This window comes from Xenopus tropicalis, chromosome 10, assembly GCF_000004195.4.
Source record: "Xenopus tropicalis strain Nigerian chromosome 10, UCB_Xtro_10.0, whole genome shotgun sequence".
NCBI classification, from domain to species: domain Eukaryota; kingdom Metazoa; phylum Chordata; class Amphibia; order Anura; family Pipidae; genus Xenopus; species Xenopus tropicalis.
In genome coordinates, this window is record NC_030686.2 from 43,265,323 (window position 1) to 43,283,046 (window position 17,724).

At 47.2% G+C, this 17,724-nt stretch overlaps 2 protein-coding genes across 4 annotated transcripts in view; one reads left to right on the top strand and one right to left on the bottom strand.

Annotated features, from left to right (window-relative positions):
• Positions 1-11,402, bottom strand: part of soga1 (suppressor of glucose, autophagy associated 1) — a 61,667-nt gene extending 50,265 nt beyond the window's left edge. For both annotated transcript variants that reach the window (XM_004918495.4, XM_002942285.5), the window contains exon 1: positions 10,800-11,402. In XM_004918495.4, the coding sequence (XP_004918552.2) occupies positions 10,800-11,282 (483 nt within the window). In that variant the 5' untranslated portion in view covers positions 11,283-11,402. The remainder of the gene's footprint in view (positions 1-10,799) is intronic.
• Positions 1-17,724, top strand: part of tldc2 (TBC/LysM-associated domain containing 2) — a 114,095-nt gene that overhangs the window by 76,147 nt on the left and 20,224 nt on the right. The window lies entirely within an intron of this gene.

Sequence of the window (17,724 nt, forward strand, 5' to 3'; positions counted from 1 at the left end):
TTGGAGAGCAACACCAGCACCATAAAAGTTCATGGAGGAGCCAAATAAGGGCTGTGATTGGCTATTAGGCAGCCTCTATGCACACTATCAGCTTACAGGGGCTTTATTTGGTAGGAAATCTTGTTTTTATTCAACCAAAACTTGCCCCCAAGTCAGGAATTCAAAAATAACTCCCTGGTTTGGGGGCACTGAGAGCAACATCCAAAGGGTTGGGGAGCAACATGTTGCCCCCGAGCCACTGGTTGGGGATCACTGAAATAGAGAATAAAAGTCCAGGGGGGCACCGTATTGGCTCTCTGTCTACAGAATTGCACAAACTTTAGCCATGTCATGTCTGGTGTCTGTGTCTCTGGCAGTGATCAGCAACAAGGAGCATGCACTGTAGAAGTCAGGACCAGATCAGCTACAGCTTAGAGCTCCGTAGGCAAGTTATTCCAGACAGAATTGGCAGCTTACTGACTCATGTACGAGGCTTTCCTGACAGCCTGCTCAACAAATATCTATCAAAAAATTGGCCAGACTTTGATTGGGCAGGGTAGAAAATACAGCCAGACAAGGACTGCTGTGGCCAGTGGCTGGCAGGAGTGCACAGACCCATATTATGAAATTCAATTTGGGCCAGAGTGTGGTAGACCAATGGGGCAAAGATCTTTATGTATATGGCTGTCTTTTGACATACGTTTGCCAGTAATTATAGCAAACTATGAGTAGTCAGGCGTTATGTGCTTTCAATGGACTAATAAAGCCGACTTTTTAAGTGGAAATCCTGGTGTCCGGAGTTTTTTCCCTTTGAGAAAACTTAAGGGGCTATTCCCCAAATTGTACTTAATATATGCTGAACTTGGCACAATTGTATTTCCACTGGAAACAGTCTACAAATATCAGACATAAGGGAAGCATACAGATGGCATACATGCCCTTTAGCACAGACACTTGGGATTGTTTAAGGAAGCCCAACCGTCATAAGCAGTCACTCTCTATGATCTCTTCTGTTGGCCGATAAAACACACACTCATAAACATGAAAGCTGCTGGCGGTGGGGGTTCTTTATGCCTGACAGAGCAGGAAAGACCAAAGGGGGGGTTAAAAAAAACAAAAAAACGACAGCTTGAAAAAGTGACCAGGCAGCTGCACCATGAGGGCAGGAGCAATTTCGCCAGTTTTCCTTAATCCTGACCCACTCAATTGTGCCATACATACTAGCGCAAACAAGGAGTTTGGTTTCAGGTTCCATGTCTGATCAAAATATACCCAAAAGCACCTTACTTTACATTAGCAACGTGACTCAGTAGTGTAGAAACCCTGGGGACAACGTGGCATTGTGGCAAAGTAAAAATACAGGGCATCTTATAAATAGTCCTGGCCTGATGTGATGTTTTTCTCCTTCAGTTGGGTACCCACAAAGGCGCTGGCTAGGGCTTCAAGCTGTAAAAGACGTTAAAGGGTTACTGCCGCCTAACTAAACTGCTAAAAAAAGCTAACTCAGCAAAGCTGGGAAGGAGATGTTTCACGCAGAGTCAGTCTGTGCAAGTTTTGGCATGAAAATACAATCTAGCTGCCTTGTATTCGGTACAGTGATTGCCTTATTATCAGCTACCGGTACGCACGGAATAATATAAACTCCCCCGGCTAACCCAGCAGCTTGCATCTCAAGTGTAGGGAATTTAAAGCAATACTGTCATGGGAAAACATGTTTTTTTCAAAACGCATCAGTTGAAAAAATATTGGCTGGGATAAAATGAATCTGTTCCTACCACCGAGGAAAAGAGGACCTGTCTATGGGTGGAACAGGTATCCAACCAAATAATGAGTGTTCTATGACTAGTACATTATCCAGTAATTCCCCCAGTCACACAGTGGGGCTCATTTATAAGCAACCAATCAGTGATTAGCTTTTTTAGCCATGGGTAACTGCCCAGGTGCAGATTTGCCTAGTGTTTATTAATGACCCAAACTGTGTTTATATGCACTTTAAATTACAGCATCCTTTTAATTTTACTTTCACATTGTAAACACTGCATCCTATTGTGCCTTTGTTATTTCTAGAGCAGGAAATCCTCCCAGAATCACAACAGTCATTTTATTTTAGCTATGATAGCCTGGACCAGTGTGTATTTGGGGAGCCAATACTGCATTTTACATATATACTTAATATTTTATCAGGAAAAAAATCTGCCGGACCTGGAGAAAATAGGTTTCACAAGAAAGATCAAGGTCAGTCAGCAACTAGGAAGGGTCACCAAGATATTATCACACATACTTGTGGGACATTGGGAAAGTGCCAAGAGGAAGAAGAGTGTTCCATATACAGCCATAAAGGTGCCCTGTGGGAGCTTTCTTCTGGTCAGCTGGGTATTATTGGGCACAGAATACTGGGTGGGAAGTACAGAGGGACTATCATCTAATTCCAAGGCTTGGACATTAGTAACTAAAGTAAAACTCTCTCAATAAAGAACATCTTGAAGACTTGCTTAATGGTGTAACAGAGAAATTATAAGAGATATTATATATGAATTTTATATTTATTTTTTCCTAAAAAAATACTCATTCCTGCACTGATAAAATATACATCGAATATAATTAAAATAAAGGGATGGGCAGTTTCAGTAAATGTTGTTAACAAGAACATCAACAGAAACATATTATATGGTAAATTGCTAGGATACAAAGCAATAAGGGGGGGGGGGCAATAAGAGGGTCACATAAGGGCCCATGACCTCCCCACTTGCAGAATTGTACAGCGGAGGGGTTGGTTAGGTTGAGCCGTGGGATCCAAATTATCGTCCCGATCATTTTTGTACCACGGCAATTAGTCGTTTAGTCAGTCGGACAGGTTAGAAAATTTCAGTCGGATAATGATAAAATCTGCACATGTATTGTACCGATATCCTTGGGGGGGGCCTACAGTGCATTTCCAGGAAGTCACTTTCATAGGACCGGTGCCTGCCAACTAATTTCATTTTTAGAACATCCTCCGGCTTTATCCTACAATTTCAGTCTGAATGTTAGTATTAGATTGTTGCATTTAAACGTATGATCAATATCCGAACGTCTGTCGGAATATGACTAAAATATAAACGTGTATGGCCGGCTTTAAAATTTCTGGTCTGTCTTAGGTTGGTGGGGTCCAAACTGGGCCCATAGATCAGCAGCTGTAGGTAGAAAGCTCCCAATTCCACCACTACACAGTATACTGATTGGATTATCTCTGAAGCAAAACTGAACTGTTAAGGAGACTGCCCCTTTAAAGCAGGCATGTGTTTATACCAGTCTCCAATGATATGAATGAACAAAGAGATTCTGGGCACTGGTGTGGGATGATCATAATAAATGGACAGTCAAATTCCCAGCAAGGAAAAAAAAACGGAAGTTGAGCAAGTGAGTCATGGATGCAAATATCTATATGGCCAACAAAGAACCTTCCAGATCTAGGAAGAACGTACCTTTGTACATGGCTAAAGCAGCAGGTACAGGGTGCAACATAGCTATATCTTGGGGATAAAAACACCCCTTTCAGAGCAATTCCTATTGATAATTGTCTGACCCAGCAGGTTCCAGTCAATGTATCACTTAAGTCAATTACAAGAGGTTTGATATCTGCCCCCCCAGCTAAAAGTCTTGTGGGTGTCAAATCACTGGGAATCGCCCGGTGTCCCAGTACCCTAAAGGCTATGGCAGACAATAGCAATAAAACATTATACTACAGATAATGAAAAGTGCTAGGCAAAATCATCATTCAGTAATGTGGGGGTAGGGCCATATTTTCATAACATAGTCACTCATCTTGGCCATAAGCACTAATACCAGTTACATAACATTAGAAATAATTTCTCCTATTCCATGGTTCCCTACAACAGTTGTAATGTTGCATTCAATAAATAGTTTCAAGTTTTAGCCGGGGGTGTTGTTGCAGCAAGAGATAAAATACAAGGAGTGACCCTCATAGGATAAGTATAATGAAGGAACTAGTACGTTTGGGGCCAAAAGAGAAATATTTTCCAAATCTGTTTATTCTCAGAGCTCAGCTCTCAATTGCTTGTATTTTTTCAATTTCATCTGCTATGTAACAAGAGACTTAAAGTGGCCATACATGCACCTATATACTCCTATGAAACAATTTTGTATGATATTCAGGGCATGTATGGTGGGAGACGAGGCAGCCGATATCGGCAAAGCCTTGGATATTGGTTGTCTCACCAATCAGACAGGTTGGACATTTTTTTATGGGGTGCCTTCCACGGCAAAGCATTAACGGTGGATCATCAGATAGACATAGAATTCTTTAGTTTCTACCAATGGTCACAGAAAAGATCATAATTGTGATGTGTATGGCCAGTGTCAGATTGGGGTGCCAAAGGCCCAACAGAAAACCCTTAGCCCTTAGGCCCACTCTCCATCACTCTCTTTCTTTAATCTCTTAATTACTTCTTTTTAGATACTATTATCTATCCTTTCCTCCGTTATTTCTTATATAGAATTGAGTAATGGCCACGGTATAGGCATACAAGGCAAATGGTTGGGTGAGTAAGAGGGCCCACTGACACCAGGGCCCACCAGGAGTTTTCCTGGTATATTGGTGGGCCAGCCTGACAATGAAAGCCTGTGCATATCACGTTACAGCACTACCATAATTCAGAGGCTGCTATACCCAATATGCCATAGGCGGTGCCATAGGAAGACAATGAGTTAAGAGGGAGTGAGATTAGAGAGGGAATAGATCATAGCACTGAGCTGCGGCTTAGAGCTCTCATTTTGGCTAGAAAAACATAGAGTCCACCCAGCAACAGTGGGTAAAAATAAACCGGAATAAGTTACCGAGCTGAAATAATCAGCACCATAGCGCTGTATTAATGTGCCCCATCCAGTGTGAATTTAAGGTGCAGGAAGATTTAACCCATTGATAGCCTCGGTACCAGCACAAGGGAGCAACTGCACAGTTTGTTTTTATCGGCATAGTACAGATACAGATCCTACCCACCCTATTAATGGCAGTTAGTAACAGCCAGAGGCTAACTATCCCCCACTTAGAGACATTCTCTCTTCGTTTGGATGGATGTCTCGGCTCAGCGAGACTGACCTTAGGTAACCGGACTGTACTGTCAGGCAGCTCAAAACGCCATGGGGAATGTGGAGGAGATGCGAGCATTACAAAGGCTCATTGCTCAGTTTGGCCAAAGCATTGCATCACATGTAGCATGACTCTGCTCTGTATCACATCCACACCCTATGGAACGCAGATACTTTGTGCATAACGCACTGGAAAGCAAATAACGGGAGATAATACAGGACACGGCTTGTAATGAGAAGAAAAACAGCACTGAATATACAGGAAAGCCACAGGCCAAGAATCAGCCCCATATGGCATCAGCCTAAAGCTGGCCATACACGGGCAGATCTTCACACGATATCCCCACCTACGGGTGGCGATATCGGGGAGGCATGTAGGTAAATTCAGGCCAAACCATCGAATTCTGCACACGGCAATGGGGCAGTCGGTTCGGGGACCGCATCAACGAGCCGATGCTCCCCGATCCGACGGGATTTTCTAACCTGCCCGATCGATATCTGGCCAATTTCAGGCCAGATATCGGTCGGCAAGTCCGCTCGTTTCTGCCCCTACACGGGCCGATAAGCTGCTGAGTCGGTCCAAGGGGCCCATATCGGCAGCTTCTATTGGCCCGTGTATGGGGACCTTAAGGCCTGTAGCAGAGGTGCCACCTCATCCCTTTATACCAAGCACATATGTAATTAGTATGCTGCTCTGCAGAGTAAGAATTGCTACAAATGCATCCTGCGGACTGCACTGTTTCCAAGCAGCTATGCAAACTGCTCCGGTTACTATGTCTTGTAGCATAAGCATTTCATATGTAGACAGTATTAAGGGGGTGAGGGACTACAATACATATATATAGCTAGTTACACCACTGATTGTATTTTTGATATTGTAGTAATGAAAACATCCTCCTGTTCTAAAGATAGTAATAGGTGACTAATATGGGTAGACACAGCCTGCTAACAGACTCTATTGAGGAGGAAGGAATGTAAATAAACACACAGGTGTGTATACATAGAGAAACAATATACCAGCGTATACCAGGGGATACAACCAGGTTTTGGAGATCAAGGAATTCTCACTGAACGGATATCAATTTGTTTAGTCAATATTGACAGCAGCTTGTTCCACTCTGGGCAGTGTAGGTAAATCATAGCAAGGGATATTAGGGAAGAGACGGGTTAGATAAGGCCAGTAAGTCTGATAACAGCTGCATACAATAATCAGACTGCAAATGATTTTAGCATCAATCAGCAGTGGGTAAGTGCAAAGCCAGATGGGGCGATTAGGCGCTGTGATTTTTAAAAACACAAATGCCACGACTGATACCAATGACGGCACAACATGTATGCTCGCTTATGGAGTGATTGTTTTTTATAAATCATAGCAACTAATGTCTGTCTTCACCCTAATGTTTAGCAGTGCTCATTGTGTGCTTGAATAGGGGAGTGAATTGCCTGTAACTCATGGGGCTGGGTCTCCATCATTTTTCTGAAAAAGCAGCAGTCCTGCCCTGCTTTATGGCTGAGATTCTAGCTATCTGTATAACAGAGCATTCTGTCACAGTGGCACAGATCCTATCTGATCCCCCCATTGTAAGCAGCAGTCCTGCCCTGCTTTATGGCTGAGATTCTAGCTATCTGTATAACAGAGCATTCTGTCACAGTGGCACAGATCCTATCTGATCCCCCCATTGTAAGCAGCAGTCCTGCCCTGCTTTATGGCTGAGATTCTAGCTATCTGTATAACAGAGCATTCTGCCACAAAGGAAACAACTGGTAATTTTATCAAACTCCTTTTAATTAAATGGGGGTAACGGAAATCTGTAGGCCAAGCAGTGACAAACTACATTCTAAACAAACATACTACAACTGTTAGAATCTTACACTGTCCTTGGGATGCTGGGAGTTGTAACAACATCTGAAAAGCCAGTTGCTTTCACCAAGTTTATGAAATGTAACAGGTGTATTTGTATTTGTTTTCACTTCGACGTGCAATTCAATGGCAGGGGATTCCCTGGGACTCAGGGCGGCACGGAATCTAGGCCAAACTGACCCTGTGGGACCCCCTGCTGCCCAGGTCAGACCCTCTCAGCCCCAATGGCCCCAGTGTAACACAAGCCAAAGGGCCACATTCCAAATAAACATTTTCTTTTCAGTCCCTGGCCCCGAATGAGGTCTCTGGTTTCACCGAGGGAGCAAAACTGGGACACGACAGCCGTAATAAGCATGTAGTGCCTTGTTGTGATCCCCCGGCTGCACCGTAACAATGAGCTGCAAGAAACCCAACACATTGCTCTGGGAATCCGTCTGGGCACTATTTTCCCATCATGCTCTGCCAGGATTGCCCCTTTGGGTCTGTTCTCTCCAAACATGAACACACACACAGGCATGTATAGTGTTACACACCATCTTGTGTTTAATAGGAGGCACCCTATGCTGCCATAGCTTTCTTGTAGGGGGACCAGATCACTTCTAATATATACATGTTGAGCACATTGAAATTAAAGGGGAACTCCACCCAAACACAACTTTTTGAAAAGTAAACATAATTTCAAGCAACTTTGCAATATATATTAATTATAAAATATGCAGCGTTTTCATGATTGTTAATGTAATAATCTGGTTTGGAACAGTTCCCTAAGCCCCACCCCCTGTTCCCCTGCTGATCTGGCTGGCTACTTTGTGACTCAAATAAAATGTATAAAACGTAGTTCCTGCATGCTGCCTGTAAGCTGTGGGGAAGTGGTTACAATCTGCAACATCAGTGTTTTAGTCCCTCCTCCCCTGCCAGGATTCCAAATGATGCAGAAAGAGAAGAACTGTTTTGCAGCTGGATTTCAGCATATAAAAATGGTATTTATTCCTACTTTTTGAAGGAACAGATTACAGGGAAAGGTACATTAGGGGTTTCTGTGTTGTGTGGTTCAGAAGCCAGAGTTCCCCTTTAAATTGTAATCAGTACAGCCCTTCAAGATGGATTTTCTAGAGGTGTCCCTGATTTTTCAAGTGATCTGGTCACCCTACTGTACAGGCTAAGAGCACACGTAGGGGGCTGTTCCTGCTGAATTGTGCTTAGTACAGGGGAATCCCTATGTGCCATAGTTTTATGGTATCTCTCTGTACAGGCTAAGAGCACACGTAGGGGGCTGTTCCTGCTGAATTGTGCTTAGTACAGGGGAATCCCTATGTGCCATAGTTTTATGGTATCTCTCTGTACAGGCTAAGAGCAAACTTAGGGACTGTTCCTGCTGAATTGTGCTTAGTACAGGGGAATCCCTATGTGCCATAGTTTTATGGTATCTCTCTGTACAGGCTAAGAGCACACGTAGGGGGCTGTTCCTGCTGAATTGTGCTTAGTACAGGGGAATCCCTATGTGCCATAGTTTTATGGTATCTCTCTGTACAGGCTAAGAGCACACGTAGGGGGCTGTTCCTGCTGAATTGTGCTTAGTACAGGGGAATTCCTATGTGCCATAGTTTTATGGTATCTCTCTGTACAGGCTATGAGCAAACTTAGGGGGCTGTTCCTGCTGAATTATGCTTAGTACAGGGGAATCCCTATGCTGCCATAGTTTTATGGTATCTCTCTGTACAGGCTATGAGCAAACTTAGGGGGCTGTTCCAGCTGAATTGTGCTTAGTACAGGGGAATCCCTATGCTGCCATAGTTTTATGGTATCTCTCTGTACAGGCTATGAGCAAACTTAGGGGGCTGTTCCTGCTGAATTGTGCTTAGTACAGGGGAATCCCTATGCTGCCATAGTTTTATGGTATCTCTCTGTACAGGTTATGAGCAAACTTAGGGGGCTGTTCCTGCTGAATTGTGCTTAGTACAGGGGAATCCCTATGCTGCCATAGTTTTATGGTATCTCTCTGTACAGGCTATGAGCAAACTTAGGCGTCTTTTTTAGCAAAACTGATCTTCTCTGATGGCGGGAAATAAGACCCCTTACTTTTTTTCCCAGCAACAGATGGTTAACACCAGGCACTGCTATATTACCAAATGAAATATATATGATGTGAAAAGAAAGATCTATTATTTATAGCACCCAGCGCAAAGATGCATATGATATCCGGTGAGCTAATCCAGCAAGTAGCAAGGCCAAGGGTGACTCTATGGGAATTATGAGCCAGTCAGTGTCCCAGCATCAGGGATCATCTGGAAGTCATTACTCCTTACTAGTGAGAGGAGGGGGTGCAACATCCTGCGTGCCAAGTATGTGTGTGTGTATATAAATATACCCCTCCACATGCAGCCAATCAGAGCAGCCCGTGAAACCAGTCTTTTCCATTTGAAAATAAGCAGCTGGAATTCTAAAGAACACAGGTTGCAGAGCTCGGCGGCTGATTGGTCAGCGGATGTTACCAGCTCCCTTTACAGCCAATAAGAAAAGGCTCTGAATGCTGAACGTCTTCTCTTTCTCTTACAAAGATGTTCCAATTATTACCCTGAGGGCAATTAGCAGTAGGTGTAACACCCCCCCTTATAAAGGCTACTGAAACACAACTACACTGCAAAGCCGCTTCCTAAACTCCACAGATTCTAAAGGATCTAATTAGTTACTTAATGAACATTGGAAGCAAAAACAAAATCATGTAAACTCTACGAGGATGCTGGGAAATGTAGTTTAGTAAAGACAACAACAGAAATACATCTAGTGATGCTGCAATGGTAGCAGGTTGTTCATCCCTCTAGGGATGCTGGGAAACGTAGTGTCAAAGGGCGATGTTTGAGGATATGGAGAGAGACTGTACGGATCTGTAAACAAAGCCAGCATCACAGAAAAGACAAAAACAGGGGATATTGTACTAAGCGGGGATACAAAGCGGCGAGCCATGAAGTCACCGCATCCTGTGTAACCTGTAGGGGCTTCCCCCGGGGGGCATCCTGCTTCCCATATAGAACATTATAACATTAGGGAGTCTGTAGGATTCTGGGGCAAATAGCAGCCAAACTCATGCCGCGTAGCCCCCACCGACACAGTGAGCCAGTCAGTCCCCTCTCACTTTCCCCGACACTCACATTCCTTTATAGGGTTAATTAACCACTTCATAACCCCCGTTATCCTCCCCTCTGCCCAATCAAGAGTCAATCAGTTGGTTGTGCGGAGGAAAATGAATGGTGGTTAAATCAGGATGCTAATGAGCCATTTATTGGCGGCCATGAATGGGGGCCATTGTGCCCGCGCTAAGGCAAAGTTAAACACCCAATCAACAGCGGCTCTGGCGCAAACTCATCCCTTTAACGACTGCCCCCCCGACTGACTGCCAACAAGGACTGACACAAGGCTGCACTCTATTTTCCTAAGTGTCAGTAAGTGAGGCAGGAGTTGGCTGCCAACAGGATCCCCTGAGTAACCATTCCCAAAAACAAGGTTCCCAACATGTGACCATCATTGCATACAAGTTGTGGCCCTCCAGGGTTCAGCTGGGGCCAGTAAGCATTTCATTAGCCTTTCCTTGGGCCTATTTAGACTGGGGGCCCTAGTTCTGCACCCATGTGATCCCACACACCCTGCCCCATTGGCTAGTGGCAGCATTATAAATCCAGCTGTATCCAACAGGCAGTAAGGGTCTGTGGTCCCATTATTCATTTACTGGTTATACATAGAGGGGGCTGCACAACATATAAATATATATAAATAAAATATAAACTGCATAGATCACAACATATAAACAAGGAACCCCAGCGCCCCTGTATATAACCCCGCCCCCGCGGCTCTGACTCCGCCCCCGCGTTCTCACCTTCAGATAATCATTTTCCGAGCGCAATTCGTCCATCTCCCGTAGGAGCCCCTCGGTGCCCCCGTCCAACAAGTCCTCGGTCAGGTCGGAGAAGGCCATGGAGGTGCTGCATTGCATCCGGCTGGAGGTTCCCGACCCCCCGCCGCCTTCCTCGCTGCTGGCCCCCCGGCTGGTCCCGCTGCTCTCTTCCGAAGCGCAGGAACCCTCCGAGCTGCTGTCAGTCCGGGGCCCCGGGGCCCCCCCAAGAGACTTGGATTTGCCCCCCGGCCGTGCCCCCGGTTGTTTCTTGGTACCCGGGGATGGGAGCGGACGGCGGGGCCCGGGAGGCAGGACGGACAGGGAGGCCGGGGAGCTCCTGCGGGTTTTAGACAGAGACCAGCCGCTGAGCTCCTTGGGTCGGGCCGGGGAAGGAGCCCGATTCATCTTCTTCTTCTCCGGAGCCGGGGGAGGGGCTGTGGCCCCTGCGGGCCCTCCCGGCTCCATTGCTGCAGTAGTAGATATAGGGCGCCGCTCCCGTTGTACTGCCCGCAACTCCACCAGCCGCTGCCTCACTCCGTATAACGGGCAGGGATGTGTCCGATCTCTGCATCAGCTTCATCTGCCGGGGGAGAGGGCGGGGCTGGGGGCGGGGACACCCACTGGCTGGGCGGGGAATCGGGATGAGCCGTCTGTGCCCAGTATTCCTTCCTCTGCCAACTGGGCCGCCAGCAACTCCCAGCAACTCCCAGCATCCACCCCACACTGTGGGCTTACCCCCACCCAGCATCCACCCCACACTGCGGGCTTACCCCCACCCAGCATCCACCCCACACTGCGGGCTTACCCCCACCCAGCATCCACCCCACACTGCGGGCTTACCCCCACCCAGCATCCACCCCACACTGCGGGCTTACCCCCACCCAGGATTCACCCCACACTGCGGGCTTACCCCCACCAGCATCCACCCCACACTGCGGGCTTACCCCCACCCAGGATTCACCCCACACTGCGGGCTTACCCCCACCCAGCATCCACCCCACACTGCGGGCTTACCCCCACCCAGGATTCACCCCACACTGCGGGCTTACCCCCACCCAGCATCCACCCCACACTGCGGGCTTACCCCCACCCAGCATCCACCCCACACTGCGGGCTTACCCCCACCCAGGATTCACCCCACACTGCGGGCTTACCCCCACCCAGCATCCACCCCACACTGCGGCCTTACCCCCACCCAGCATCCACCCCACACTGCGGGCTTACCCCCACCCAGCATCCACCCCACACTGCGGGCTTACCCCCACCCAGCATCCACCCCACACTGTGGCCTTACCCCCACCCAGCATCCACCCCACACTGCGGGCTTACCCCCACCCAGCATCCACCCCACACTGCGGGCTTACCCCCACCCAGCATCCACCCCACACTGCGGGCTTACCCCCACCCAGCATCCACCCCACACTGCGGCCTTACCCCCACCCAGCATCCACCCCACACTGTGGCCTTACCCCCACCCAGCATCCACCCCACACTGCGGCCTTACCCCCACCCAGCATCCACCCCACACTGTGGCCTTACCCCCACCCAGCATCCACCCCACACTGCGGGCTTACCCCCACCCAGCATCCACCCCACACTGCGGCCTTACCCCCACCCAGCATCCACCCCACACTGCGGCCTTACCCCCACCCAGCATCCACCCCACACTGCGGCCTTACCCCCACCCAGCATCCACCCCACACTGTGGCCTTACCCCCACCCAGCATCCACCCCACACTGCGGGCTTACCCCACCCAGCATCCACCCCACACTGCGGGCTTACCCCCACCCAGCATCCACCCCACACTGCGGGCTTACCCCCACCCAGGATTCACCCCACACTGCGGGCTTACCCCCACCCAGCATCCACCCCACACTGTGGCCTAAGCACATTTCCAATATACAGTATCATGTCAGTGTAAATGGAATTGTGTCTGTTCTACTCTGTTACCCCATTCTGCCTCTTGAAACAATGTAACAAGTCAGTTCTACTCAAGGCCTGTTAGGGTGAGGATACACTGAGCTACTTAGTAGCAACTACTAAACGCCAGAAAATCCCCTGCCATAGACAATATTGAAAACTGCCTCTGCTAAAACACATAGAGACAGTTATCAGTAAATGATCAGCATTGTCTGTTTTTTTAGCTGCAACAAGTAGCTGCTACTAGTAGCTATGTGTGTCTTCACCCTTACCCACCGAGTGGTTGAGTAGATCTATGCTATCCTGGGCGACAGACTGCTCCAAAAAGGCCATAGTCACTATTATTATTATTATTGGGCTGGGGGGGGGGGGCTGTTTGGGCCTCTGGGTACTTGGAATGCCAGGACCCAGGCCCAGACTGGCAATCTGTGGGTTCAGGCAAATGCCAGAGGGGCTGCTGTAAGGTGCCATAGACACTCACTATTTATTGGGCTGGGGGGGCTGTTTGTGCCTCTGGGTACTGGGAATGACAGGACCCAGGCCCAGACTGGCAATCTGTGGGTTCAGGCAAATGCCAGAGGGGCTGCTGTAAGGTGCCATAGACACTCACTATTTATTGGGCTGGGGGGGCTGTTTGGGCCTCTGGGTACTGGGAATGACAGGACCCAGGCCCAGACTGGCAATCTGTGGGTTCAGGCAAATGCCAGAGGGGCTGCTGTAAGGTGCCATAGACAGTCACTATTTATTAAGCTGGGGGGGGGGGCCGTACCACTGGAGGGAACCATGGATTCCAGTGCCTGAAACCTTCAGATATGACAGTGGGGGGGACATATTTAACCTGTATAGATATCACATTCAGTGTGTGCATGTGTGTGTCCATGAGGTGTGACAGAACCCACCCCCCTTACCTGTATATTAGTGTATATGCATGGGGTAGGAGCTGCCATGTTGCTTCCCTCACAGATTGGGAGTTTAGCTTATTTAGTCTGTTTTTTTATACTTCAACATTTCTTGCTGTGTAGAGGGGAAAATATATAGGAAAGTTTCATATGATGCAATTGCAAAACAGACAAACTCTAATTAATTTTCTGCCAATGACTAGAGGGCAATTTAGTGAAACTTTTTTCAGTCGAGGCAGAACGTCCCCTTTGTGCCGAGTTGCTGTGAGAGCCGAATTCCCTTGAGACCCTGTCGCTTTGCTGTTTAACCTCTAGAGCAGCTACTGAGAATGGGATATATAAATATATATATAGCAGCCGGCCCCTGTGTGTCATACATAGCTGGAAGCTTCTGCTGACACACCGTCTGGCACACAGAATGGGGCCGTCACTCACAAAGGAACGCTCCCTAGGTACAATGGCGCCTTCTAGCTGCCATTCTCATGTACGGCAGCTCCCTCTGCTTCTGTTTGTCCAGATGGATTATCTTTATTATTATTATTATTATTAACATTTATTTATAAAGCTCCAACATATTCCGCAGCGCTGTACAATAAGTGGGTTTCATACATTGGACATACAGAGTAACATATAAAGCAACCAATAACCGATACAAAAGGTGAAGAGAGCCCTGCCCAAAAGAGCTTACACTCTACAAGGAGAAAGGGTTGAGACACAAGGTGTGGGAAATATCTGTTAATATATATATATGTATATACTTACCTGGGGTCTGGCTAGGGATGTCCCACTGCTCCTTACTTTGCTTTTGGGGATATAGTGGAGTCTGCCCCATTTCGGACATCATCTGATATCAAAGGGGGCAGGCAGGGCTGTATTTACGGTACAACACTAGGCACCTGACCAAAATATACCTCTAGGTTGGGGAAGTAAAGTCACAAGCACGGCTACATATGATGTCACTTCTGTTGGAAGTGACATCACTTCCTGTCTTAACTTGCCCCCCCCCCCCGCCAATTATATAGGCACCCACCGTCAAAGCTGCCACCTTAAGCACGGACCCTCAGGTGGCTGTATATAAATAATGCCCTGGGGGCAGGGTGGGGGCCCAGGCCACAATGTCCATTCTCAGCCTTGGGCTGGGTGCTGAGTACATTGCTGAGATTACTATTGGTATATATAGATTGTAAGCTCTATGGGGCAGGGGCTTTCATCCTCTTGTGTCTTTGACTCAACTTATTGCGACTGTATTTATCTTGTATCTATTTGTATTTATTGTTATACTTTGTATTTATCTATTATTATCTTAATAACCCCCTGTTTGCATTAATCTATTCTACTGTACAGCGCTGTGTACATAAGTAGCACTTTATAAGTAAAGATATAAATACATACATAGTAAAGTGTAGAATCAGGACTGGCAAATAGGAACAGAACTGCCAATAAATGGGCAAAGCTGCCAGTCAATGAGGAGCCTGATCCAAAACATAAAGTCCTGTATGGCTTATGCCACACATGGCGAATTCTTTGCCTGCGGATAAACGCACATGGGGCAGATTTCAGCTCTGAAATGTGTGAGTATACATTTTGCTGCCAAAACCCACTCCGTGTGCCTGCATCCAGGCCGACACAGTAGCCAAGCAACTTTCCAATATCTCAATGGCAGATTAGAATAGGGACAATCAAGGCCTATAGCTCTGATGGGGCCCAAGGCTGCTGTGCCAAACAAGAGCTGGGGGGCTAGTAGCGTGGCATGGCTGCTATAGGCACGGCCCTACAGGCTCTCTCCCTGAGGCTGATAGTACAGTGTATAAAAAGCAAATACAACTGTGTCATTGTCTGTTCCCTTTGATAGTCTGTAATTATAGTGCAAATCTTCCAATCGGCTGTTTTTTTGAAGTGTGGAAGTGCTGCGTGCCAGCAGGAATGATTTTTTTTGCGATGGTCATGGATTATAACCTTCAGATTTTACTACTTGTTATTACTTGATGGGAATCTAAGCTGGGGGCACATAGAGATTCTATAGAATCATACAATTATGTGGAACACTGAGTTCCACTGTTTATATGTTTTAACCTGCCCTGCTTTATGGCTGAGATTCTAGCTATCTGTATAACAGAGCATTCTGTCAAAGTGGCACAGATCCTATCTGATCCCCCCATTGTAAGCAGCAGTCCTGCCCTGCTTTATGGCTGAGATTCTAGCTATCTGTATAACAGAGCATTCTGTCAAAGTGGCACAGATCCTATCTGATCCCCCCATTGTAAGCAGCAGTCCTGCCCTGCTTTATGGCTGAGATTCTAGCTATCTGTATAACAGAGCATTCTGTCACAGTGGCACAGATCCTATCTGATCCCCCCATTGTAAGCAGCAGTCCTGCCCTGCTTTATGGCTGAGATTCTAGCTATCTGTATAACAGAGCATTCTGTCACAGTGGCACAGATCCTATCTGATCCCCCCATTGTAAGCAGCAGTCCTGCCCTGCTTTATGGCTGAGATTCTAGCTATCTGTATAACAGAGCATTCTGTCACAGTGGCACAGATCCTATCTGATCCCCCCATTGTAAGCAGCAGTCCTGCCCTGCTTTATGGCTGAGATTCTAGCTATCTGTATAACAGAGCATTCTGTCACAGTGGCACAGATCCTATCTGACCCCCCCCCCCCCCCCCCCCCCCATTGTAAGCAGCAGTCCTGCCCTGCTTTATGGCTGAGATTCTAGCTATCTGTATAACAGAGCATTCTGTCACAGTGGCACAGATCCTATCTGATCCCCCCATTGTAAGCAGCAGTCCTGCCCTGCTTTATGGCTGAGATTCTAAAGAAACAGGATTTTGTAACTTGGATTGGCACTCATATGAATATATATCTATATACTGACATAAGAAGCTTCTCTTTCCAAATATATACAGATGCAGGAATATCAGGATGAAACAATCTTGTTATTTATAGTGATTGTTGTAATGTACACACTGTTTACCTCCCCCGTCTCATTATTATTTTTGAAGGCTTGCTATAGGAATAATCAGCCCCATATCCGTGAACTCCCTATTCTTCGGCCGTATGGTGTGTCTAACCTGTCACTTGTACATTGCCCAATCCCCCTGCTGTTCCCTGTAGCAGAGAAAGGGCTGGGACTGTTATTGTCATTGTTCCATGTCGTTGTCCCTTGGGGCTGCTCCTTTCATTAACCTCTATGAAGCGCTAAGAGTGACAGTCTGCTTAATCTAATTCTAAGTTTGGCTACCATTAATCTAACGTATGGCTTTTTGCCAGGGCTGCCTTATTCAGAGCTGTCTGGTGGGGCCCAGGGGAAAACAGACTATGCAGGACCCCATTATTTTTGTAAAATAAGACTGATCAGAATTTAGCTCAACAGCGTGTGGAGGGCAACATCAATAAAATATTTACACAATATTCCCTATTAAATCTGATAACTCACAAGAAAAGCCCCTACCCAGAGGCTATTATCCCCCCACTGCTACTATAGGCACCATCTCTCCCTACTATACCTGCTATCCCACAGCCCCAGTCCCTTCCCAGAGGCTATTATCCCCCCACTGCTACTATAGGCACCATCTCTCCCTACTATACCTGCTATCCCACAGCCCCAGTCCCTTCCCAGAGGCTATTATCCCACTGCTACTATAGGCACCATCTCTCCCTACTATACCTGCTATCCCACAGCCCCAGTCCCTTCCCAGAGGCTATTATCCCCCCACTGCTACTATAGGCACCATCTCTCCCTACTATACCTGCTATCCCACAGCCCCAGTCCCTTCCCAGAGGCTATTATCCCCCCACTGCTACTATAGGCACCATCTCTCCCTACTATACCTGCTATCCCACAGCCCCAGTCCCTTCCCAGAGGCTATTATCCCCCCACTGCTACTATAGGCACCATCTCTCCCTACTATACCTGCTATCCCACAGCCCCAGTCCCTTCCCAGAGGCTATTATCCCCCCCACTGCTACTATAGGCACCATCTCTCCCTACTATACCTGCTATCCCACAGCCCCAGTCCCTTCCCAGAGGCTATTATCCCCCCACTGCTACTATAGGCACCATCTCTCCCTACTATACCTGCTATC